This window comes from Pelophylax lessonae, assembly GCF_965119305.1.
Source record: "Pelophylax lessonae genome assembly, chromosome: 13".
Lineage (NCBI taxonomy): Eukaryota > Metazoa > Chordata > Amphibia > Anura > Ranidae > Pelophylax > Pelophylax lessonae.
In genome coordinates, this window is record NC_138780.1 from 127826155 (window position 1) to 127852098 (window position 25944).

The 25944-nt window shown below is 47.4% G+C and overlaps 1 protein-coding gene across 8 annotated transcripts in view; it reads left to right on the plus strand.

Moving 5' to 3' along the window:
* Positions 1-25944, plus strand: part of PCNX1 (pecanex 1) — a 388730-nt gene that overhangs the window by 43294 nt on the left and 319492 nt on the right. For all 8 annotated transcript variants that reach the window (XM_082275578.1, XM_082275580.1, XM_082275581.1 and 5 more), the window contains exons 2-3: positions 17188-17396; positions 23356-23461. In XM_082275578.1, the coding sequence (XP_082131704.1) occupies positions 17188-17396; positions 23356-23461 (315 nt within the window). The remainder of the gene's footprint in view (positions 1-17187; positions 17397-23355; positions 23462-25944) is intronic.

The following is a 25944-nucleotide window of genomic DNA, read 5'->3' on the forward strand; positions in this document are numbered from 1 at the left end:
ACCAGCTCTAATATGTAAGCAGCTATGCTGGCATGTAAATGAATACAAAAACAATTTTGTCACGCACATTGGGTAACACCGTGCACACCAGACTGAGAGCAAAGCACGTATTTCACCGTGAACTGTAAATTCAGAAGCTGTAGAAGATTTTGAGGCATCACCTATGGGAAATTTGGGGTACGGTAATTTTTGTTTAACTTGTTTTCAACTTTTCATTATTTTACTCTAGCTGTGATGGCGAACCTTGGCACCCCAGATGTTTTGGAACTACATTTCCCATGATGCTCAACTACACTACACTACAGAGTGCATGAGCATCATGGGAAATGTAGTTCAAAAACATCTGGGGTGCCACCACTGCTCTGTAGGGTCTCTGCTTTCAGAAAATATAATATTTTGGGGGTTTCAAGTAATCTTCAAGTCTAAAATGTCCAATTTTATTGTGCTTGCGAAAAAAAATGGATCAGGCAGTGAAAGGGCTACACTTTAGCCCAGTACTTTGTTTGTTCTGCCCTCTGTCTATCATTGATTATTTTATATATTTTTTTTTAAATCAGGCAAAAACTTTATTAAAGATGTCAAACAAAACATCAACACACAAAAAAAAAGAACAGAAATACAGAGTCCAGAACACGTACAGTACTCAAGTGCATGAAAAAGCTTGCAGTAATAGCATACATATTTACCAACATAAATCCCCATATGTGACAGGAAAATATACAATAGTCCGACCCATCTGCCCCGCACCCCCACCAGATACAACAACCACAAGCAGAGCAGACATTGATCTCTCGTGTAACAATGGTCCCCGGGCCTCACCTCACCCCCGCCAGAAGATTGTTCAGGACCAACTCCACCGGGGCAAGCCCCGGCACAGCCAGCCACGGAGCCCACAGGCGGTCAAATTTACCCACGCTGCCCCTATGTTGATATATATACTTCTCTAATCTAAGTGTGTCACCCATAGCCGCAACCCATTCCTTAACCAGTGGGGCCCTTGGTGAAATCCATCGCCTCAGTATCAATTTCCTTGCCTGAAACAGAGCTCGCCCGATGGCCTGCAGGGCCAGCTCCGGGGCCTGAACCCCACCAAGAACACCCAACAGACAAACCTTAGGGTCCTCCGGTATCGTAACCCCGAAGGCCCCCGAGAGCGTCGAGAGTACTCCCTTCCAATAGACATGAAGTTTGGGGCAGCGCCATAGAAGATGCATTAAGTCTCCGTGGTCCCGCATACATCGACCACAGGTGGGAGAATCTCTCCTCCCCATCCTGAACAGCCGGGCTGGTGTGTAATGAGTCCTGTACAAAATGTATAGTTGAGACAATCTCTGAGCCACATTCAGAGAGCTCAGCTGCACAGCCTGTAGAGCCTCCTCCCATTGTTCATCCTCAAATGCCCCCACATCCGCCTCCCACCGGGGAACCACTCGAAGAGGGTGCCGATCCATGAAGGAGCTCATTAGGAGGGAATAACAATGGGAAATAAACCCCCTAAAATCAGAAACCGTAGACATAAAGTGAAATATCGGGGCGGGAAAGTGAGTCCAAAGATCATCCCCCCCCTGGGCCTTAACGGCGTGTGCCAACTGTACATAATAAAAGTGCATGGACCTGGGGAGGCGAAATTCCTCCCGAAGTGCAGCAAAAGATCTGAGCACCCCACCGCTGAATATATGTGTCATATGAGAGATGCCATGTCCCAGCCACTTAGCCCCGTACGGCAATCCAGCCAGCTCCGGGTATCTGGCATTCTTCCAGATAGGGCTATAGTCCGTATATCCCAGTACCTGCTGCAGCTGACGAGCCTTGTTCCAGGTCTTTTGCATAAGGACATAGGTCGGATAGCGCTTACTAGACTTCCCGAATCGCAAGGATTCCAATTGGGCCGCCACATCACCCCTGCCCACAATGTGGGCCACAAGGCCAGCAATTGACCCCTCTCCCTTCTCACTCATGACCCGTGCAATATGCTGAAGTTGGGAGGCTAAGTAGTACAGCCAGGGATTTGGAACTGCCAGACCCCCAAGCTCCTTAGGTCGCTGAAGGTGCTCCAACTTTATACGAGGGCTCTTGCTCAGCCACAGAAATGATCTAAAAATGGTGTTGACAATCTGGAACAGCCTCAGGGGGACTACGACCGGGAGTTGTGAAGGGCGTAGAGCAGCTGGGGCATGAGAATCATTTTAATGAGGTTGGCCCTGCCCACCAGTGACATGCGCAACCTCGACCAGACCTTTATCTTATCCCTAAAGCGGGCGAGGAGGGGAGATAGGTTAAGACGGGCAAAGTCCAAGGGCTGTGGGGTCACCTGCACCCCCAAGTAACGAAACTCAGAGGAGACAGGAATCCCCGTTACCCCCACTTCCTGGGAACCCTCGGGATCATCGAGCAGCATCAAGGAGGATTTGGACCAATTAATAAGCAGGCCCGAAAACGAGCCAAACGTAGTAATAACCTCCATAGCCTCCTTCAGAGAACCAGAGGTATCACCTAACAGAAGCATGGTATCATCCGCGTATAGCATGATCTTTTCCTCCAAGGGGCCGTATCGGAATCCCACTATGTTCTGATTGGACCTAATCAGGGCAGCTAGAGGCTCTATCGCCAGGGCAAAGATTAAGGGGGACAGGGGGCACCCCTGCCTAGTTCCCCTAAACAGGGAGAAGGGATGGGACACCCTACCACCCTCCCGGATAGCGGCCACCGGGGCCTGGTACAACAGTTTCACCCATGAAATAAAGTTCTCACCAAAGCCAAACTTGGACATGACCACCCACAAGTAGTCCCACTCTACACTGTCAAATGCCTTTTGCGCATCGAGTGATAGCAATGCCCTACTGCCCCCATTGTCCGCCGGGGACTGTATGTTCAGGAATAAGCGGCGCAGGTTAATGGACGTCGACTTGTGCGGCATAAAGCCCGATTGATCAGCATGTACAATGGAAGCAACTACCCGGTTGAGTCGCAGCGCAAGAGCCTTCGCCAGGATCTTAATGTCACTCTGCAGGAGCGAGATAGGACGGTAGGACCCGGGGTCCAGACCGTCCTTCCCCGGCTTCAAGAGGAGGATAACATTAGCCTTACACATAGAAGGTGGCAACCTCATATTCCGCTTGGCCTCCAAAAAGGCCTCCAGAAGATGCGGCAACGTCTCCTCCGCATACTCCTTGTATACCTCCATTGGCAACCCATCCTCCCCCGGAGCTTTACAGTTAGGGAAGGAAGCCGACGCAGTCTGAAGCTCCTTCAGGGTAAGGGGAGCCTCCAGTTCAGCTCTCTCCAGATCTGACAGGCAGGGCAGGGAGATGGCATCTACATACTCCGAGAGTTCAGCAGCAGTGTGTCCCTGTCTAGACTGGTATAGGGTAGCGTAAAATGTCCTCAACACCTCCATAACCCGATCCGGGGTGTTCACAACCCGGCCCCCATCACCCATGAGTGCCCCAATGGACGGCGACGTTTGATGAGAGTGGGCAATCCTGGCCAACAACCTGCCCGTGGTTTCCCCCTCCTCATAGTACGCCTGCCGTTGAAAAAATCTCCTACGTTCAGCCCCAGAGGAATTAATACGAACCAGAGCCTCCTGAGCAGCCAGCCAGCCCTCTCGGTTAGTCTCAGATGGGTCCGCAATGTAGAGGGCCTCCAGCTGAGTCGCCAAACCCTCAGCCTGCTCCCCCAGAGCCGCCGTGTTCCTCTTGATGGCTTGTACCTCCCTGATGAATAAACCCCGTAGATAGGCCTTAAAAGCTTCCCACTGTACACCCCGCCCCCCCGCAGCATCATGTACCTGCCAGAACTCCCGCATAGCCTCTCTAAGCCTATCATGTGAGGGGAACAAGTGCAACCAGAAGGCATTAAGTTTCCACGGCGCCCTCTGCAGGGTAGCGGAGGGGCGCACAGCTAGACACAGCACCAGAGGGGAATGATCTGAGACACCTCTGGGGGCATATTCAACCTTGTCAACATATCTAATGGCAGAGGAGGAGCAGAGGCACAAATCGATACGTGATAAAGAGGTGTGGGTTTTGGAAAAGCAGGAGAAGACCCTGGTCCCCGGGTTGCGGAGTCGCCAGATGTCCGTCCAACCCACTTCCTCAGCGAATTTCGCCAAGGCCGATCGGCCCATGCCTCCACTCCCCAGTGCAGAAGAATGTCGGTCCAGCTGAGCGTCCAATACACAATTAAAGTCCCCCAGTACATAGACCGGAACCTCCGGGTGGCTCAGAGTATAGGATACAAGCTGGCGAAGGACCTCCCCATGGAACGGGGGAGGAATATAAATAAAGGCCAGAATACAGTGTAAGGTATACAATTTACAGTATATAAATACAAACCGTCCCTCCCTGTCAACTAGACTATGATGTTCCTGAAAGTCAAGGGACCGATGGACTAACACACTCACCCCACGAGAGTAGGAGGTCTGCGTGGAGTGGTTTTCCCAGCCCGCCCAGGCATAATGCAACCAGGATCGCGACTCAGCATCCAAGTGAGTCTCCTGTAACGAACAGATGGCTGGAAAATGCCTGCGCAGGGTCGAGGAAACCATGGAACGCTTAAGTGGGTCCCTCAGCCCCCTAACATTCCAGGAAATAACCGGGACAGCCGTCATGGTGGGCGACAGAGCAGCACAAGCCCTGGCGGGGCCGGGACACCGATCAGCGGACATCGCACAAGATAGGGTACAAAATAGGGATCTTGGCTGTCACCAGGTAAACATACATTAAAGGTACAATTCGGACTCCAATTCAGGGAGGTCAACAGGACCATCCAACTAAACAGTGCAAAAAACCGAGCACCGTGCCGAGGGCGCCCCAACCAGCCACACAGAGTCCAACTGCCAAGGCCCTCGGACACCGGTGTCGCAGACATAGTCCCTGGGGAGCACCCCAGCTCAGCCTCCCCTCCCGTGTAGAGGACAACAGGTCTCATCCACACTGGTGAGGAAGTCAAATACTGTCCAAGAGGGGATGAAAAAAAAAAAAAAAATTTTTTACCCCCCCACAGAAAAATAAAAAAGGGAAGTGAGGGAGAAGGAAAAAAAAAAAAAAAAAAAAAAAAAAAAACATCCAAAAAGGGGGAAAGAAGTCACAAGTACTTACAGGAACCCAAGTTTCTGCGGAATGGACAGAAGCTTACAGCTCCAAGCTAGCAAACAGTAGTTCGAGTCCCAACGGTCTCCAGGATATTAGCACCTGCAAAACAGGGGTAGAACAGGGGAAGGAAAAAACAAAAACAGGGGGTAGCAGGAGAAAGGAAAAAATCACAGGTACTTCCATCTCCAGGCTGGGGGCAGGGCCCCCCAAACAGCATCCACCGGGTCATCATCGCAAAAGGGCACCTCAGGCCACACCATCTTCCGGAGGCAGCTGACGAGGACGAAGGGAATGCTCATTGTGGTCAATCCACGAGGAAGCTTCCGACGGATCCTCAAAGAAATGATGTTGACCCCCAGCAATAATACGGAGCTTCGCAGGATACAGCATGGCATAAGAGGCGTGTAGTTTCTGCAGACGCTGTTTGACCGCGAAGAATTTCGCCCTGCTCCTCTGCACTTCAGCGGAGAAATCCGGGTAAAACGAGACCCGCACCCCATTGTACTGTATATCCCGCCTCTCTCTCGCCAGTCTCAGGATAGTCTCTTTGTCTCTATAATTAAGCAAGCGGGCAAGCATGGTCCTTGGCGGGCGGCCCGGTTGCAGGGGACGAGGGGGAACCCTGTGGGCCCTCTCAACGGCATAAAGAGGGGAGAAGGCATCCCCACCAAAGGTTTCTTTGAGCCAAGAGTCCACAAAGTCCGTGGGGTCTCTCCCCTCCACTTTCTCAGGCAGACCCACAATGCGAACATTGTTCCGCCGAAGGCGGTTCTCAACATCCTCAGCCCGCTGTTCTAGGGCCCTGGTCATGCCAGCAGTATGGCGGGACTCCCTGGTCAGGGGGGGTAGCTGGTCCTCCAAGTCACTCACTCTCCCCTCCACAGCCGTGGTGCGCTCCCTGACCTTCTGGAGGTCTTGCCGAAGAAGGGACACCGCTTCTGTCAGGCCCCCAAATTGCTTTTTGAGGTGGTCTACATTGTTGTTGCATCTGTTAACTGCCCGCAGGATATCTGCAAGGGTGGGCTGCTCCTCCACTTCCCCGTCACCCTGCTCCATCTCCTCCTCACCCTCAACAGCACAGTCTTCCACTCCAGGGCCACCCACACCCGGGCTGACAGGGCCAGAAGCACCCGCACTGGTACTGGCGTCTGGGGGTCTCCCTTTCCCCACCGAGCCAGGGGACTTCTGTGCATAGTAGCGCATATCGCGCTGCGGCTCTTTGGGTGGGTTTTTCGGGGGCTTGGTGGACTTACTGGAGGTGGCGGGCTTCTCGGAGCCTCTCGTCCGCTGCGGCAGGCCGTGCGCGGCGCCATCTTGGGGCCCAGACATCCCGGAGTTCTCCCGCAATTTGCGGCGGTGCATCGCCCGAAGGCCAGCCGGAGGGATCACAGGCGTGTGCCCGACGGTACAAGGATGCTGTCGGTACCCGGTGAGCAGCTTAGGAGACCGGGGAAAGGATCGGTGTACGGATCAGAGCGGGAGCTCAGTGAGATGCATCCTCTCACATGCCGTTCCTGGCCACGCCCCCCGATTATTTTATATTTAACCATTTGGCTGTAAGGTACAAGGGGTACGCCACCTTTCTGAGCACCCACCCTCTTCGGCCCACAGGCTCCACTGAATCTCTTGGAATCCAGGGAATGAAAGAAGGCACTTCAGGGTGGCAGGGAGAGATGAAGGAACCTGTGAATCTGGAGTTGATTTGCTCTGAACATTTGTAGGTTTAGAGGCTTAAAGCGGAGCTCCACCCAAAAGGGGAAGCTCTGCTTGTTGGTTTCCTCCACCCCTTCAGTGCCACATTTGTTCCTTTTGGTGAGAGGGGGGAGTGGGTACCCGTCCCCACTCCTGGGAGACCTGTCCAAGGCGAGATTCCTTGGAAGTTCGCCTCCTTCTTCCTCTGTCGCTTGGCCAGTTAAAAAGTGCTTTGCGCATGCGAAGTAGGGAGCTGATTGTGAAGGCAAAATGCTTCACTGCTGGTTTCCCTTACCATGAATGGTGGTGGCAGCACTCCAGAGCCGATCGGAAAATCGGCTGGGGTGCCGACATCGCAGGATCCCTGGACTGGTAAGTGTCCTGATATCGGTAGGTGTCAAAATATTAAAAGTCAGCAGCCATTTCCTCAATCAGTTTTCCAAATGCAGGAAGCAAGAAGCGCTTTTACATAAGGGGCTTATTTATCCCCCTTGTGATAGCAATAAAGTAGAGTGGAGATTGATTAAAATGCTTGTCAGATTTATATTACTCGTGTCTTTATTAGTGAGATTCACTCTCTGTATTTGTCCAGTTTCCCTTTATTACTTAAAGTAGAAGAAAATCCCACATTTTGGGTTGTCCCCAGTACAGGAATAGAGGGGAAATCTTCCAATGCAGACACTGAGGACAACCCACTTCCAATTCCCTCACATTGTGGACATCTCCACAATGGGGCACTGACTGTAAAAATAACTGGTGGGTACTTATAACCCTTCCTTACTCTATCCAAAATGAAAACAAAGTTTTGCCTTTAGTTCTATTTAAAACAAATATATATATATATATATATATATATATATATATATATATATATATATATATATATATATATATATATATATATATATATATATATATGTGTAGTAAAGTAAAGAGCCCATTCACACTAGCACGACTTGTGAGGCGACTTGTGTAGCCCCAGGTCGCTTGACATAACAAAAGCAATGTTAATCAATCAGTGCCGTCTTAATTGGCACTACTGAAGTCGCTCCGACTTCAGAAAAGGGTCCTGTACTACTTTGAGGCGACCTGTGATCCGACTGTCCCATATGCCCTTTCACATGCGTATACATATGCAGTGCACAGAAACCAAGATTGCGCAATAATTTAAAAAATATTTTGGTGTATACAGAAAAAAAAAAAAAATTCAAAATATGTCAGAGCTCAAAACTGTGTAACAGACTAGAATAACCAAAGTTGTCCATAGGCAATGCTTTAAAGTTATTTCAGGTCGTCAACTTAGTTAACCCTAAATAACAGACTGAGAATTATTCCTCTCACTTGGTGTTCGAGGCAATACCCAACATGTATTGCACAATCTTCGTTTCTGTGCACTGCATGTGCACGCATGTGTAAAAGCTTTAACTTTTTTACTACATATAAATTTTGGCTTTAAATATAAATAAAGGCAAAACTTTTTTTTTATTAAAATATAGCTTTGAGTAGTGCAAATATTGTGTGGCATAAAAAGCTGCCACTGACAACAACATTTTTTCCGCTGGGTCACTTTCAGAAACGATATGTTTTGGGGGTTAAAAATGAGTATCCTAACTTGCATGCAAAAATGAAAATAAAATAGCTTCATATTCTACTTGGAATTAACACAAATACACTAATTTTTCTTGCTTTTCTTCTGTATACATCTGCAGTTTTCCTAAATAAACCAGAGATTTCATACTAAACACCTATATTAACTTTTACTTAACTAATGTTTTTGAGTATTGTGATTTTTTTTTTTTTTTGTTAATCTTCTAATTTTTTTGAGTCATTATGTCTTTTATGTATTATATGATGTTCCTGCCACATGAAACATTATTTCCTGTTGATTCATTTGACTGTGTAATTCTGTTTCTGAATATTGACGGTTTATTTTACATTTGCTTTTTTTTTTTTTTTTGCCAATGACGAAACGCCTTAATTAGAAGTGTGGCGCTGTCCTCTGTTAAAACACTTCTGTAATGTCTGAAAGAATACAGTCACAGATCAATTAATGTAGAAATATTTATTCTCCAATTTACCCCCCTCACCCGCATTCTCCCAGTGATTGTAAACCCTCAACTTCTAAAATAAGCACCTAAGTTTAAAATGGAGATGAAAGGCAAAATTGTGTTTTTATAGATATTTAAAAGTATTATATACACCCCCCCCTTTTTTTGTAAGTGATTACATATCCTCAGTTCTCGGCTCCATAAGAGCTTGAGGAGGAGAAACGGCAGGACACTGAACTTCCCAATGAAAGGCTATTCGCGGAGGGGGTGTTAAACGGATCAACCGGCACCCTGACCAGGCACCTCTGTTGACGGATGCTCCTAGTGCTTCCCGAGGGCTCCAAGCACTCCACCCGACACCATAACCGCCTCAGACCCCACAAACCCCGGCAGCTTGGTTGGGGTCTCGCTGTCTCCTACCCACCCTGGACCTACGACAAGGCTCCAGGTTCCCGTGGGTGACTCTCTCTTTCCACAGAGAGTGAAGCAGGAACAAGTACAAGCTCTTACAAAGCTTTGATTATCCAAGGGAGTATGAAGGACATAGCAATCCCTTGTAGCATATTCCCACAATGAGAGACAGGACTCTAGATTGAGGGTGAAGTATATCTCTTTTATTGAACAATAAACAGACTTTTATACAGTTTTCCCCTACAAGGTTACCGCCCAGGTGGACCTTGTGGAGGACAGGACATGACATTCACAATCCAATGAAAACAGAGTTTTACACTCCAATACAATGTACACAATGCCTCCCATCTGGCTTATTACAGTAGCATATGCAGATGAGTGTATACAGGAACAGAATTAACCTAAACTAATTATCTAGCCATCTGGACAGAACAATGTGAGGTCATTAACATTTAACAATGGAACAGACACAATCCACATTCCATTTCAATACACAAACAATAGAAGCATGTCAATGACAGTCTGTGTGTGTCTCTCACAGACAAGCACACAGAATACACATTATCTAGGAGGCGGACTTCATGGCAGTGGTCTATAAAAGTCTGTCTCCCAGTGCGAAGTGGGAATAAATCTTCATATTTCTATATGAAGATATTGCTGACAAATATTACTGTCCCCTCCTGAAGCAATTCAAACCATTAAGTATCTGTTTTTCACTTCCAGTGACGTCACGGGGGGAGGCAGGGGCGGTTAGCAGAAGTCTGATCATTGGAGGAGAGCAGACAGAGTTCCCAGCACAGCTAGAGAACTGCCCACGCTATGCTCTCCTGCCTAGTATGGTCAGTTTTAAATAGGAAAGCAGAGGGACTGGCATGGACACCAGGGATTTCACACAAAGGAAGCAATTCAAAGAGCACAGTATACGTTTTTTTCATTCAGATACATGATACAGCAGGCACATATCAGGCATATGAAATGTTGGGTTTACAATATACTTTCATGCAGCAGACAGATCTGTGAGAGGCACTCAAGAGTGTCCGACTGTGCCTGCCCCTTCTGCCCACTTCTTCAAAATATGCAAGTCATACTACAACTTTTTTTTTTTAATGAAATGGGATCTATGGATGGAGGACGAGTGGAGGATTGAAAGGTCCGCCCCCACTATTTATAGATCACATTGATCCTGACAGTGTGAAAGATTTTTCCTTTAGAAAGGGAATTATTTGCCAAGTGGTCACTGTACACAACTGTGGTCATAGACATTAACAGGAATGTACACAATTGTGGTCATAGACATTAACCAGAATGCCACGAAGAAGTTGATGGTGTAATTACCTTTACGGTTTTCTCTGACAGGTATCTGCTTATCTGCTTGAAAAATACTAGAGTGACTCTGTACTGTTCTTTTGTTGACTTTTATTTGGAAAAACATGTCCATGTGGATCCATTTCCTTAGTGTGTTACCCCAACATTTCATTTTCCTGATGTCTGTTGATATTTTGTATGAAAAATATTCTGTTCTTTGTATTGCTTCCTTTATGTGAAATTCCTGGTTATCCTGCCAGTCTTCCTGCTTTTCTATTTCAAACTGATTATGCTAGGCATGCAACTCATGCTTCCCACCGTGGTCAGTTTTTTTTTTTTTCTTCTTTGCATTCTACTTGGGAGCACAGCCTACCTGCAGTCCAGTGGTTAGTTGTGCCCCCAGCACAGTTCTTCACTAGGAAGATCAGTGTTTTGTTTCACTGCCTCCTGCTGACACACTTTCCTTAGCGACCTCTTGACCTACAAGGTTGAAAGAGAGATCAGTCCCTGCTGCTCTCTTCTCTAGAAAGAATGTGCCACTTCAGTGTTTTCCAGCAGTTTTGGATTTTGCTCATAGCACTGACCTTTATGTCCACCCTAGTGCTTTTTCCTGGCATCCCCATTATGGAACACTCAATCTTCCCTTAAGAGTCAGTTTCCTAGATTTTCCCAGTTCTTGCAAAGTCAATTCTTCTGTTGTCTGTAATCCTTGTCTAGATAAATATTACTGTGGTGAAAATAATTATTTGATCCCCTGCAGATTTTGTAAGTTTTTGCCTACATATAAAGAAATGAATGATCTATAATTTTTATGATAGGTGTATTTTAAATTAGAGACAGGTGTATTTTAAAATATAGAGCCAGAATATCAACCAGAAATCCAGAAAAAAACACATGATACAAATGTTATAAATTGTATTTGATCCCCCTAAAAACCATCACTTAGTACTTGGTGAAGAAACCCTTGTTGGCAAACAGAGGTAAGACGTTTCTTGTAGTTGATTACTGGTTTTACACACATTTTAATAGGGATTTTAATCTACTCCTTTACAAATTTTCTCTTAATCCTTAAGGTTTCTTGGATGTCGCTTGGCAACTCGAAGTTTCAACTCCCTCCATGAATTTTCAATAGGATTAGGGTCTGGAGACTGGCTAGGCCACTCATTGACCTTTAATGTGCTTCTTCTTGAGCAACTCTTTTGTTGCCTTAGCAGTATGTTTTGGGTCGTCATGCTGGTAGGACCCATTCATGACCCATCTTCAGTGTTCTAACTGAAGGAAGAAGTTTCTCATCCAAGATTTTACAATACATGGCCCCCTTCATTGGCCCCTCAATGCTGCAAAGTCAGACTGTAGCTTTAGCAGAGAAACACCCCAAAAGCATAATGTTTCCACCTCTGAGCTTGACTGTAGGGATGGTGTTCTTAGGGTCATAGTCAGCATTTTTCCTTCTCCAAACATGGTGACTTAAGTTAATGCCAAACCTCTCGATCTTGGTCTCATCTGACCACAATACTTTCTCTCAATCCTTCTGTGAATCATGTAGATATTCATTGGCAATCTTCAGACAGGCCTGTACATGTACTTTCTTGAGGAGGGGGATTTTGCGGGCGCTGCAGGATTTCAGCCCATGACGGCGTATTGTGTTGCCAAAGGTTTGTTTGGTGACTGCGGTCCCAACTGCCTTGAGAACATTCACAAGCCCCTCCCATGTAGTAGATGGATCCCTCACTTTTCTCATGATCATCCTTACCCCATGAGGCGAAACCTTGCACGGAGCTCCAGACAGTGGATGATTGATGGTTATTTTATATTACATCCATTTGCGAGTAATCGCTCAAACAGTTGTCTCCTTCTCACCACATAGTTACATAGTCAGGTTGAAAAAAGACCATCCGATTCAACCATAAAAAAAAAAAACAGTATTGAAAACCCTACCATACAATCCCATATACACAATCCTATACCACGCTTCTTACTTTAGTCTAGCCTTCCTCCCATTTTGGCAAGGCTGAGGATGACATTTCCACCTCCCCTGCCGCGACAGAGGCTGGTGGATGCACTGGCTGTTTTCGGTGCACCCTGCAATTTGGGGGTCGCAGCGGCAGCTACGCCTAGGGCGTAAGTGGCATCTGGCACTCAAATGCCATCTGGACCTCCTTTTTGCTGGCTGCTTATGTAGGAGTGGACTGTCTGAGACTTTCCCCTAGGGTGTCTAAGCGGCCGTTAGACGTTGCCCTTTTGGGGGAGTCTCTGGTACAGAGGACTGTTCCGCCTTTGGTGAAGGTACGGTTTCTAGCTGAATGGGACTACCATTGTTCCGGTGGAGGAATCCCCATCCTTTAAGGACTTGGGGGGGGGGGGGGGGGAATAGGATGGCGCGGGCTGTGGCCTGCGCTCTGTGCTCTCTGGTGTAGCTGCACTGGGCACAGTGTTTTGTTTTGCCTTTGCCACACAGACTCTTCCTGATGGGCGGAGTCCCAATGCCGTGACCTGGTGTGGGGCATGTCCCTCTTGCCCTGGGGGAGCTGTTGGACCAGCTGGCGCAGGGGCTGCATTTTGTTTGCGATGCCGCGCTGGTCGAGGCTCCCTTGTATAGTCACCTTGTCGTTTTCGGCGGTGGTTTAACGGAGTCTACTTGACCGGAGTGACGGTCTGCGGATCAATCTTCTAAGAAGGCCTTAATGGATCTCCCTTTTCAAGGGGATCGCCTGTTAGGCGCTGCCCTGGATGACATTATGTAAGAGTCTCTCGGGGGGAGAGTGTTTTCTTCCACAGGCTTTCAAGGGTGAGAGCCTTAGTCTCTGGCCTCCATAGACCTCAAGCTGCCTACCTTCACATCCCGTTATGTTCTGGACAGCTATGGGTTCTCCATTTTTTTTTTTTGCCGTCTGAAAGGATCTCTTGGTTTGTGGCATGACCCTTTGGTCTCGCTTATGCTGCTATGGTCTTCATGAAGGTTCACATAAAAAGCAGTGCTCAAAGAAACAATGTTCCAGAAGTATTCCTCCCGTGAAAAAAATAGACACTTTAAGAAAGTTCCAATAGGTCCACCACCAAGAGAAGCCACATAGACAGCCTCTTACCAGATATATATGGTTCACAGAGCTTTCAAATTAGCATATGCCAGACGTTCAAGCGGTGGATCTCACAGATATCAACCACATCAGCCCAAACTTCACGGTATGTTCCAGAGGAAAATAAAAACTATCATTGCACAAACATCCTTTATATTGTTTTTTAAAACACCAAAGAAACTGCACACAAGGTACTCACATTTTCCTAGAACAAGCAGAGCATAAAAACATGGCAGAGATGTGATGTGGATTTGTTTCCAACCAGAAAGATGGCTGACCTCCTATGGTACTCAGCACCAGCGTCGTGTGGCTTAGCTCCTCCCGACACGTTTCGTCACAACTGACATCAGGTACGCAGCGACCGTGGCTTGTCATTCACCAAGGGGGCACCAAAGGTGTCCTTGCAGCCTAGGAAGTGATGATTCTCATTGGGGAGAGTGCCTTGTTCTGCTAGGCGGTTTGCCCCATTCGACAGGCCCTAGATGCAGGGCAATGGTCCCTTCATCCGGAGTTGTTCCCGCAGTTATGCCTTCATTTGGGGGCACTCCGGACATGGTCCTGTTGGCATCGCATCTACAGGATAGTGCAGAGGTCGTGGCCCACTCCCGGGACCCTCATGGCACCATGGGTTATGTCATGGGCAAGAACATTCGCTATGTTAAACATGTACGATGCTGAGAAGTTTGGCGTGGTCACCTGTGCTAGGCTGACTCCGGCATGGTTGTGCGAGATTGCTCACGGATGGGTCGAGGTCAGTGTCGGCTGCTGTCCACCTTTCCTCCTCTCCAGTTGCAGGATCGAGGCGGAAGGGATTTCAGCCATTCTTGCGGCTCCGGACTGGCTTCGCCGAGCTTGGCACACCGACCTGGTCAGGCTTGCTGCTGACGCTCCTTGGAGGCTTCCTCTCAGGGAGGGTTTCTTATCTCTGGGGCCGATCTCATGTCTGGCTTGGCAACCCGACTTGCTGGATTGGCTGTTGGCTGTTGTAAACCAGGTGTCAAACGACGGAGGGTTGTCTGCTTCGGTGATTCCCACCCTGTGTAAAGCGTGGGAAGCGTCTTCTATGATTTTTTTTTTTTTTTTTCATCATATGAGAAAGTCGCGTATTGTGTGGTGTGAGTTTTCTTGGGCTCCCCCTCGCTCTTACTCAGTGGCTGGATCTTGGCTTCCTTCAACGGGGGGGATAGGGGGGTTGATCAAAAGTTGGCCTTGAGTACGGTCAAGGCCCTGGTTTCGGCTTTGGTAATTTTTATTCCACAGGTCGTTGGCTGCCTGTTCTCTGGTGCGTAACTTTTTCCAGGGGGTGGGACACTTGGTTCTTCCGGTGCGACCTTCGTCGCCAACTGGGGACCTTGATTGGTGCAGTCGGTTCTTCCAGACCTTTGCGAGTATCGAGGGTATCTCCTGCTTACCTTATTGCAGAAGGTGGCCTTCTTGGTTGCTGTCACTCTGCACACAGGGTGTCTGCACTGGCGACATTGTCCTGTCGTTCTCCCTATATGTTGGTCCATGGGGCCAGGTGGTACTTTTTCCCGGATCTGTCCTTTCCTCCGATGGTGGTTTCTAGTGTTCACTTGCACGAGGCCATTGTGTTGCCATCTTGTGTCCTAAGCCCCCTCATCCTATGGAATATGTGCACTGCATACTCTGGATGGAGTTCGGGCACTCGAGGGGTACTTGGCGACTACTGAGTCTTCCCGTAGTCAGGTTCGCTCTCTGTGCTCACGGATGGCCCAAGGACAGGGCTGCCTGTGTCTGCTGTGACTATTTCCAGGTGAATTGGACAGTTGGTGGTGCAGGCTTCTTCATTTATGGGTCAGTCCTACCTTTCCCTGTTTTGGCGCTTTCTACTTGGGTGCCTAGTGCTTCCTGGGCTTTTTGCTATACAGGCATCTGTGCTTCAGGTTGCACGATGACTACCTGGTTGGTTGTTCACACCTGCCACGTTTTATAAGGTGGGTGTGCTGGCATTTGCAGATGCCTCTCTTTGGCCCCAAGGTTTTTTGCTGGCTGCTGTTTGGAGGACTTTTGGCCTGCCTTGAGGGTGTTTACTGTTTTGTTTTTCAGGTGGGCCTCATCTTTTGTTCTGATGAGTCCTATGTTGCCTGGTCGGCGGTGTTTGGCCTTGGGGACTTGTTCTTTTCTGCTGTTCCCACCCCTCATATGAATCAGAACTGCGTCCGTCAATGAAGGATAGAGAAAATTGGATTTTTGACTTACCGTAAAATCCTTTTCTCAAGTTCATGACAGACGCAGTACCCGCCCCTCTATTTTGAGTTGGGTTGGGATTACTTTCTGACACTGTTTTGATACAAAACTGACATCCTATGCAGGAAGAGCGAGGGTGTACCCTCTGACTGACCATAGGCTTATCCAGAACTTTTTTCTGCCTAGTGTCCTACTCCTGTAGGGGACAGTATTACCCTTCTGATATGAATCTGAGAGAACTGCGTCTGTCAATGAACTTAAGAGAAAAGGATTTTACGGTAAGTCAAAAATCCAGGTTTTTGTTGACCATGTTATCTGTTTTTCTCCTGTTGGCCCTTCTGTCTGCCCTTCACCCTGGGTTGGCACTCTTGGTTTTTTTTCTGTGTGACTCAATGGTCCTATACTGGATGTTTGTAGGGGTATTAGGGATATTATGCTGTGTGCCGTTAATACCTTGCTTGATCTAGTTGTCTGTCCAGGCAATTTTAGTCCTCTCAGCCTTTTGCCAGCTCTAGTTTAGTGTTCTTCAGGTAGTGTTCTTCTCCTTCGTGCGATTATCTGTTTGGTCTGGAGCACCATTTTGAGCCTCTGCGGCCTCCACTTGGTCATTGCATTTTCCGGGAAAAAAAAAAAAGACAAAGTCTTGAAAAAAAAAAAAACAATTGTTTTCTACTTTGTTATAAAACCTATCCAATAAAATCAAATTTCATCATACATTTAGGCCAAAATTTATTCTGCTACATGTCTTTGTTAAAAAAAAAAAAAAAAAAAAATAATCCCCATAAGCGTATTAGTTTGTGTGAAAGTTATAGTGTCTACAAACTATGGTGTATATATTTTGAAAATTGATTAATTCTGATGTACTGACGGCCTCATTTCTTGAAATCCTAAAATGCTAGGACAGTACGGATTCCCTCCAAATGCCCCTTTTTTGGAAAGTAGACAGTCTGAGGCTAGCAAGAGGCATTGTGAGTTTAAGTTGTATTTTTTTTTTTTTTGTCACAACTTTTTTGAAAATGAAGAAATTTTTTTTCATAATTTATTTTATCAACAGTGCAGTACAGTATCATCATATGACTAAAATGGTGGTCAGGGGGAACTTTTTTTTTTTTTTTTTTTACATCTTTTTATTCCATTTTTAAAAAAAAATTTTCATTTTTTTTTACATTTTTTTTTTAGTATTTTAATTTCTTTTTTTAATTATTTTATCAGAGTAGTTCAGTGCCATCCTAGTAACACTACTACTCTGTCAGGGTCATTTGAATTGTGGTTTGCCTGAACACTGTTTTATCACGTGAGATTTTTTTCTTACATTTTTCTTACAAAATTTTTTAACCTTCTCTTCCCCAGGCACTTCCCACCTCTCTGGTGATAGTAGCTGTGTACTGCCCAGTGGTAGCAGCCGTTTTCATTGTTTTAAAGCTGGTGAACTACCGATTACATAGGGCCCTGGATGAAGGCGAAATTGTGGAGAGGAGTGCCAGTGAGTTGACTGAGAGGGCGGCAAAGGCAGAACGCAGTGACAGCTCAGCCAGACGAGAGGAAAGCAATGGACCAGGGTAAGATGACTGTCAATATTAAAAATAATTTTTTTGCATGCTGTCTTTTATTGAAAAATTGTTTCTCTTTCATTCATTGACGGACACAGCTCTTATCATTCTTGATCATTTGGTTATACTGCCCCATACAGGAGTAGGACATTAGGCAGAAAAAACTTCTGGCTACACCCATGGGCATTCCCAGGGGGTATACTCCCTCTTCCCGCTATAGTAACCCAGTTTTTTTTCTGCCTAGTCAGGAGTAAGAACCTAGTTCCTTGCTGGGATCTTTGGTCCTGGCAAATTTTTTTTTAGATAGAAAATGTGTACAGTCAACTGCCAAACTGAGCAATGGGCTGGATAATCTAGATCCAGTAGTCACCCTAGTCTGGCCAGCGAGCACGCACAGGCCTCAGCTCCACGCTAGGTCGGCCACGACACAGCCCCATTGGACGGGGCTAGCTCTGCAAGTTAAATGGTTCACAAGGTCGCATAAGACCTGGCCTCGGCCTGAGCCGCAGCGTTCCTCCTAGCCGACAGCCCCCCATTTCGATGGAGTGGAGGATCTGTCTGAAGCGGTGCCCACCTTGTTCCTGGTATGGTGAGTAGCTGTCCCCCCTCTACCCCTGGAGGGTTTTGGGGTGGGCATGGGCCCCTCCTTGGGACAGATTCCCCTCCTTCCCGCAAGCATCCCCTCCCCCCGCCAAGTTCCTCATCCTGCCCCCCCCTCCCTCTCCACGTAGGCCAGGAAAGTATTTTAATAGGGTGGTCTGGCCACTTCCTGGGGTGGGGGCAGGGCGCTAACTGGCAATGGGGGGAGGGGTTGTGCCGACAACGACTTGATGATCGACTAGCGGGAGGGTTGTACTTGGTGGCCATGTTTGTGTAGTGTGGGGGCCATGACAGTGGAGCCCTGTGGGCGGCGATTTCTGCAGTGGGAGCCCCTCCTTATTCCCTGTTGCTGACTCCTGGATAATTTTACTTTCTGATCGCTGCACGCGTAGTGCAGATTCTTCTGGCGATTTCAAGTGCTTGTGTCGGCGGGTGGTGAGTCTTGTGGGGTCCTCTCCCTCTCTGCAGGGGATCACTCTTTGCCTTGGGCTTGGCGACCTGGTGGTGGTGCCAGCATGGTGGGGGTTGTCCTTTTTAGCCGTGTGTTACACTTTTTTTGTGGGGTCCCCCTAGTGACTCATGGAGTCTTTGGAGTTTGCCCACCTGATCCCCTCTTTGAGGCTGCGGGGCCCTCCTTTGGCACTCACAAGCGATCCAGAGCGGCAGAGGTGTTTCCTTTCCCTGCCTATTTTGACAGAATTGTTGCAAAAGATCGTGGACGAGCATGGCGTCCCTGTGGGGTTCCTAAGCGCTTTACTATGGATTACCCCTATGAGGAGTCCCTCCTTAAGACAAGGTCGGTGCCACCAGTGGTGGACCCTCCAGTTTTCAGAATAACAAGCCAACCATGATTCCGGTGGAAGAGTCCCCAGCCTTTAAGGATCTGGCTGACAGGAAGGTGGAGGCTGTGTCCCCCATTATTTATACCTAGGCTGGTTTGGCATTGAGGCCAGTATTTACCATGCTCATGTGTCGCAAACTCTGACCGAGTGGGCTAAGCTCCTACACCATGACCTGGAGGGAGAACAGCTTCCTCCTGCCTTTGCTGAGCTGGTGGACTGCAGGGGCTGCAGTTTATCTGTGATGGCTCTTTTGATGCGGCTCCCCTGATGGTTTGCCGCTCTGTTTTGGCGGTGCTTCTTTGGCGTGCTTTTGGCTCAAATGCTGGTCTGCAGACCAGACTTTTGAAAGGCCTTGTCTGATCTTCCCTTTCAAGGAGATTATCTGTCTGTTTGGAGCTACTCTGGGTGACATCATTAAAGGTCTAATGGGGGAAGAATACCTTTCTTCCGCAGGCTACTAAGTGCAAGAAACCTCGTCGTAGACGTGGACATCTCTTCTCGGCCCATAGGAAGTTTTTTTTGTCCCTCAGGGTCGATTGACAAGGGCTCGAAGCCTTTCAGGGCCTCCTCTGGCGGTCCTTGTCAGGCAAGGCAAGAGCGGGCTTCTCCAGACCCGCAGACAAGGCTTCTTCTGCATGAAGGTACACCTTCACCTGTATGGGGGGACATCTTCGCTTGTTTCCGGACCCGTGGACTTCCCAGGTTCAAGGCAAGATCAAGTTTCACTCTTGTCCCCTGGCAAGATTTTTTCCTTCCAACCTGCACCTGTCCCCAGACAGGGTCTGTATGAGGCAGTACAAAACCTGTTCCTTTAAGGGGTGATTGTCCCGGTTCCGACTTCGGAACGTTTCAGGGTTTCTACTAGGCCTGCACGATATTGGAAAAAAAATATATTGCGATATTTTTTTTTCAACGATATATATTGCTATATTGACTGCGCTGCGCGGTGAGCGCCGTGAGCAGCAACACAGCAAACCAATCCTTTCTGACCATACAGGGTTAATATGTTACTGTAGGGAATGGGATTCAGTGCACACTGCAGCCTTGTACCATAGGGTTAATGTTACTGACACTGTAGGGATTGGGAAGGATGCTGGGAATGGAAATCATGAAGCATGCAGGCAGCCTTGTAAATTTTAATTGCAGACACAGGGCACTGGGCCGGTCAGGGTTAATATGTTAAAATCAATTACTCAGTGACAGTCAGTGACAGTGTGGACTGTGGAATCGATCAGATTATTCAGTGACAGACAGTCTTTCTCACAGTGGTGGTGGTAGGAGGCTGGAGCGGTGGACTAGGAGCCGGGAAAGGATCACAGCACAGCCACATACACTAACTCACTCGTGCACTGCAGCCCGCCCCACACGTTCAGTGAGTCTCCCTCTCCGCCCTAGTTTTCTCAATGGCACATTCAGGGAGCCAATCACGCCGTGAGTAGCGGCACAGCGGAACCAATCAGGTGTGCAGGCACGCGTGATTGGTTAGCTGTGCAGCTAATCACGGCGTGATTGGCTCCCTGAATGTGCCATTGAGAAAACTAGGGCGGAGAGTGAGACTCACTGAACGTGTGGGGCGGGCTGCAGTGCACGAGTGAGTCAGTGTATGCTCACCGCTGAAGTGTCCCGACTTCTCCCTGCCTAACACGGAAGTCTGTGAGTCCTCCTGTCCTCCTCCGAGTCCCTTCCCCCCGCCTATGCAAATATCGTGACCTCGGCGATATGAATATCGCCTACGGCCGCAGAACGATAGTCGATATCATATCGACTATAGTTCAGCCCTAGTTTCTATTCAAACCTGTTCAGTCCCCAGGAAGGAAGGCAAAGTGCGTCCAATCCTGGACCTCACGCCGCTAAACTGCTTTGTTCGGGTACAGAAGTTCAGAATGGAGTCCATTCGAACTGTGGTGGCTTCCCTGCGTTGGGATGCCAGTCACCAGCCTTTTCTCTGCTTTACTGTGGGAGAGGTGCATTATCAGTTTTTGGCATTACCCTTTGGTCTTGTCTCCGCTCTTCGGGTCTTCACAAAATTGTTTGCTCCGGTGCTAGCCATTGGGGATCACGGTACTGGGCTACTTGGACAATCTCCTTCTGTGAGCGCAGTCTTTCTCTGCTCTGGTGGAGAACCTGAAGATCACAATACGAACTCTGCGGGAGTTCGGCTGGATTCAGAATTTTCTGAAGTCTGCCCTGGTTCCATCCACAAAGCTTGAATATTTGGGCCTTACTCTGGATTTGGCCGTAGCCAGAGTGCTCCTTCCTCTGGATAAACTTCAGAAATTGCAGGCTGCAATTTGCCTCCTGCTGTCCAACATATGGTCATCCCTCCGGACTTGCATGCGGGTGCTGGGCCTGATGGTGTCTACCTTTCGAGGCGTTTGTTTGCACAGTTCCATACGAGGTCCCAGCAAAGATGCCATGGCTTATGTCAATCACCAAGGGGGCACTGGAGGTAGCTCGCATTTTTAGGTGGGCAGAACGGTTCGTTCCAGCCCTCTCCGCCATACACATTCCCGAGGTGGAAAATTGGCAGGCGGATTTCCTCGGCAGGTGTTGGACAAAGGGGAGTGGTCCCATCCGGAGGTGTTTCATCAGCTTTGTCTCCGGTGGGGTACCACCAAGGTGGATCTGTTGGCGTCTCGGCTCAAGGTGCAGAGGTTTTTGGCTCAGTCAATGGATCCTCTTGCAGATGATCTATTGTCTGATCTTTGCCTTCTGCTCAGACTCCTACGCAGGATCAAGGTAGAAGGGATTCCGGCCATCCTAGTGGCACTGGACTGGCCTCACCAGGCTTGGTACGCAGATCTAGTGCGGCTAGTCGCCGACGTTCCTTGGAAGCTTCCTCTGGGGAGAGTCTGCTGGCCCAAGGAGCCATCCTGCTTTACAGTTGCTGGCTTTGACTGCTTGGCTGTTGAACCCCAGGTGCTAAAGGATTTGCGGAGTCTGTGATTCCTATGTTGTTAAAGCTGGGAAATCTACCTGTAAGAAGATCTACCATTGTACGTGGAAGACGTACATTGCGTGGTGTGAGCCTCTTGGGGTTCATCATCGCTCCTTCTCTGTGGCCCCCATTTTAACCTTCCTTCAACGGGGTGTGGAACAGAAGTTGGCCTTGAGTACCATCAAGGGCAAGGTCTTGGCCTTGGCCGTCCTTTTCTCCTGGGTGTCCGTTATTTGGTTCCTCCAGTGCGGTCTCCGTTGTCCCTTGGGATCTTAATTTGATGCTTCCAGCTCTACAGAAGACTCCCTTTGAAAATATTTGGGAGATTCCCCTGCTTATGCTGTTTCAGAAGATGGCATTTTGGTGGCTATCACTTCTGCGTGCGGGGTGTCGTGATGCACAGGAATATGATGGTGCTTCGCCCCTGTCCATCTTTCCTTCCTAGGGTGGTCTCTGACTTTCATTAGAATGAAGACGTGTAGCCTTCTGTGTGTCCCAGGCCTAAACATCCACAGAAAATAGCCTTGCGTGCGTTGGATGTGGTCCAGGCAATTCTGGTGTACCTGGCAGCTTCGGAGTCTTTCAGGAAGTCAGACTCTATTTGTGTTCACGGGTGGACCTCGCAAAGTGTTGTTTGCTTCCTCTGCGACCATTTCCAATGGATCAGACAGACGGTGGTTAAGGCCTATTCCATCAGAGGTAAGGTTTCTCTGTTCCCTGTCAAGGTGCACTCTATTAGGGCGCTTGGTGCCTCCTGGGCCTTTAGTCATCAAGCGTCTGACGCAGGTTTGCAAGGCGGCCTTCTGGTCGTTGGTGCACACTTTTATAAAGTAAAAAGTGGGTGTGTTGGCATCTGCGGATGCTTCCTTTGGCCGTAAGGTTTTGCAGGCTGCTGTTAAAAGGACCTGATCCTCTTTGAGGGTGTATTTTATTTTTTTTTGTTTTTTGGTTAGCTCCAGTTGTTTTGAGTCGCTGTCGCCTGGTTGTTTCCCACCCCTCATGGTTGACACTGCTTTGGAACGTCCCAGTGTTCAAGGATGACAGAAGCTGTGTCTGCAATGAACGAAAGCGAAAATGGGATCTTTGACTTACCGTAAAATCGACTTCTCTGATATTCATTGACGAACACAGCGGTGTGACTATAGCAGGAAGAGGGAGTATACCTCCCTGGGACTGCCCATGGGTGTAGCCACAAGTTTTTTTTTTTTTTGTTTTCTGCCTAGTGTCCTACTCCTGTAGGGGGCAGCATAACCCAATGGTCAAGAATGACAGGAGCTGTGCCCGTCAATGAACATCAGAGAAATAGATTTTACGGTAAGTCAAAAATCCCATTTTTTTTTCTTATGTTTTCCTGGATGCGCAGTGCTCAGGTGCATGGATCAATGTAAGGAACTTTTAATCTGTTTGTGGACAAAATCGGGTTAAATTTGAACTTTTAAATTAGAACTTTTGCCAGGTTTATTATTGCTTCATTGATTCTAATCCTTCCCCGTTTTGTCCAAAAATAAAATGCATGCAGTTCTTACTCTATCTTGTCTGTCTTTTTGTATTTCTTGTATTGTAATGAAATGTTACTTCTCTCTGGTAGTGATCCTGGTGGAGGGATTGAGATGGCAGAGTTTGTAAGAGAAGCCACTCCTCCTGTTGGATGCAGTTCACGCAATTCCTATTCTGGTTTGGACCCAAGTAATCAGGTATTAACAATAATTGGAATAACAGAAAATAAACTAAAAAGTATGGTACAGCACTCCCTTTAACCACTTTAGCACTAGCCACTGTACCTCCGGCCACTGTGCTGCTACTGCGGCACAGTGGCTCGTTATCGTCTAGCGACGTAGACCTACGTTGCTAGACTCCTCCCCTGTAGGCGGCGCGCTCCCGCTGTTTTCATTCACAGCGGGAGTCGGGCCAGGGGAGGAGCGGCGGCGATCGCCGCTGCTCTGCCCCGATCGTCGGGGAATCCAGTTTGGAGATCCGCCCGCCTGTGTAAACAGAGCGGGCGGATCTCCTAAGTGACAGGGAGTGACAGATCGGAGTGTTCAGCATAGCTGAACATCCGATCTGTCCCTGGCTCACTCAGTCACCTCCCCCCCCACACGTTAGTAAGCACCAGGCATACATTAACCCCTCCCTCTCCAATAAAATTAACCCCTTCCCTGCCAGTGTCATTTTTACAGTAACAGTGCATATTTATAGCACTGATTACTGCAGTAATGTCACTGGTACCCCCAAAAGTGTCAAAAATGTCAGTCTAGGGTCCGATCTGTCCGCCGCAATGTCGCAGTCCCGCAAAAAAAATCGCAGATCGCCGCCATTACGCGTTAAAAAAAAAAACGCCAAAAATGACAATCTTTCCCTTAGTTAGTAAACGCAATAACTTTTGCGCAAACCAATCAAAATACGCTTATTGCGATTTTTTTTTTTTTTTTTTTTTTTTTTTTTTTTTTACCAAACATGGGTAGCAGAAAACAAATTGGCCAAAAATTTAAAAAAAAATTGGTTTTTACATCTTTTTTGGGGGGAATTTCATATAAAAAAATTTTAAAAAATATTGTTATTTTTTCAAAATAAACGCTCTTTTTTTGTTTATAGCGCAAAAAGTAAAAATCGCACAGGTGATCAAATACCACCAAAAGAAAGCTCTGTTTGTGGGAAAAAAAGGACGTAAATTTTGTTTGGGTACGTCGTTGCATGACCACGCAATTGTCAGTTAAAGTTGCACAGCGCCGAATCGCAAAAAGTGGCCCAGACGTAAGACAGCAAAATGCTCTAGTGGTAAAGTGGTTAAGCAATATTCAACAAACTTATGACCAAACATTAATTAACACTTTGTCATGCATTTTTAAACCATATACAGCAAGTTATAGGTGAATCAGTACAATCCTTCAAAACTTAGTCCCATTTTTTAGAAAACAGTCCTTAAAAGCAAAAAAAGTACAAAAAGTTTTTACATATAAGATGAAAACAGTGTATATGTAAAGAGTCTGTTATTACCTATCAATGTTATTTATTTATGCTTGACCACACCTCATTTAAAGTCCCAAACTGGCTTTTTTGCCCTTCCTTTTTTCGCTGTATGCAACAGGGATGGAGACTCCGCTGGTCAGGAGTCTCATTTAAAGTCCCAAATTTCCCCTTCCCATTTTGATATATGTAAGAGTTATCCACCATGCTTTCTATAATCTTCATATGTTTGTGAAACACCACTGCCGTTCCCCAACAGATGTACTCTCACCTTTTCTGATGGACCCCACTATGAATATAAAAAAAGGTCAAACTGTGCTTTTTGGTTCAGGTGATTTATCCTTTTGGATAGTCTGCAGACTCTTCAGTGATCCATCAAACGAGTTACAATGGCTCCCATCTCTCTCTCTCTCTCTCTACATGACTTCAATGCAAGACATTCCATAGGTAGAGAAAACCCCATAGCATAAAACTATAACAAAAAAAAAAATAAATAAAATATTCAACAAGTTAAAAATAAACTCACAATATGATGGAAGATCAAGGGCATTCAAAAACTGACTTCTGAACAAAAATATAGAGCCCCAAGTACTTCTCTGCCTGATGTTGTCATGTAGGTTCTTCCCACCTCACGTGTTGCATCCCTTTGGACTTCCTTGCAGACCCTAATATTTTTATGGTTTTACACTACGGAGTTTACTCTTTTACCTAAGGAAGCACTGTTTGACCTCCTATGTGGTTTCATCCCAAGAGGTGAGAGTACATCGGTTGAGGCACGGTGGTAGGGTTTCACAAACATATGAAGAGTAGAGAAGGCATGGTGGATAACTCTTAAAGTGGTTGTAAAGTCAGAAGTTTTTTTTTTTTATCTTAATGCATTTTATGCAATAATGTAAAAAGCCTTCTGTGTGCAGAAGGCCACCTCTCTATCCAGCCATGTCCACGAGTGCCTCAGCCACCCAGGACACACTCTCCTGATTGGCTGAGACACAACAGTGGTGCCATTGGCCCCTGTTGTTTTCATTCAAATTCAGTTAACCAATCAGAAGAGAGAGGGGACAGGGCTGAACAGCAGCTCAATGTCTGAATGGGTACACAGAGCTGCGGCTCGACTTGGGTACCCCCATAGAAAGATGCTTGCTGTGGGGGAACTCCTGGCTGGGCCAGGAGCTCCAGCCAGGGACCTGAGAAGAGGAAGATCTGGGCTGCCCTG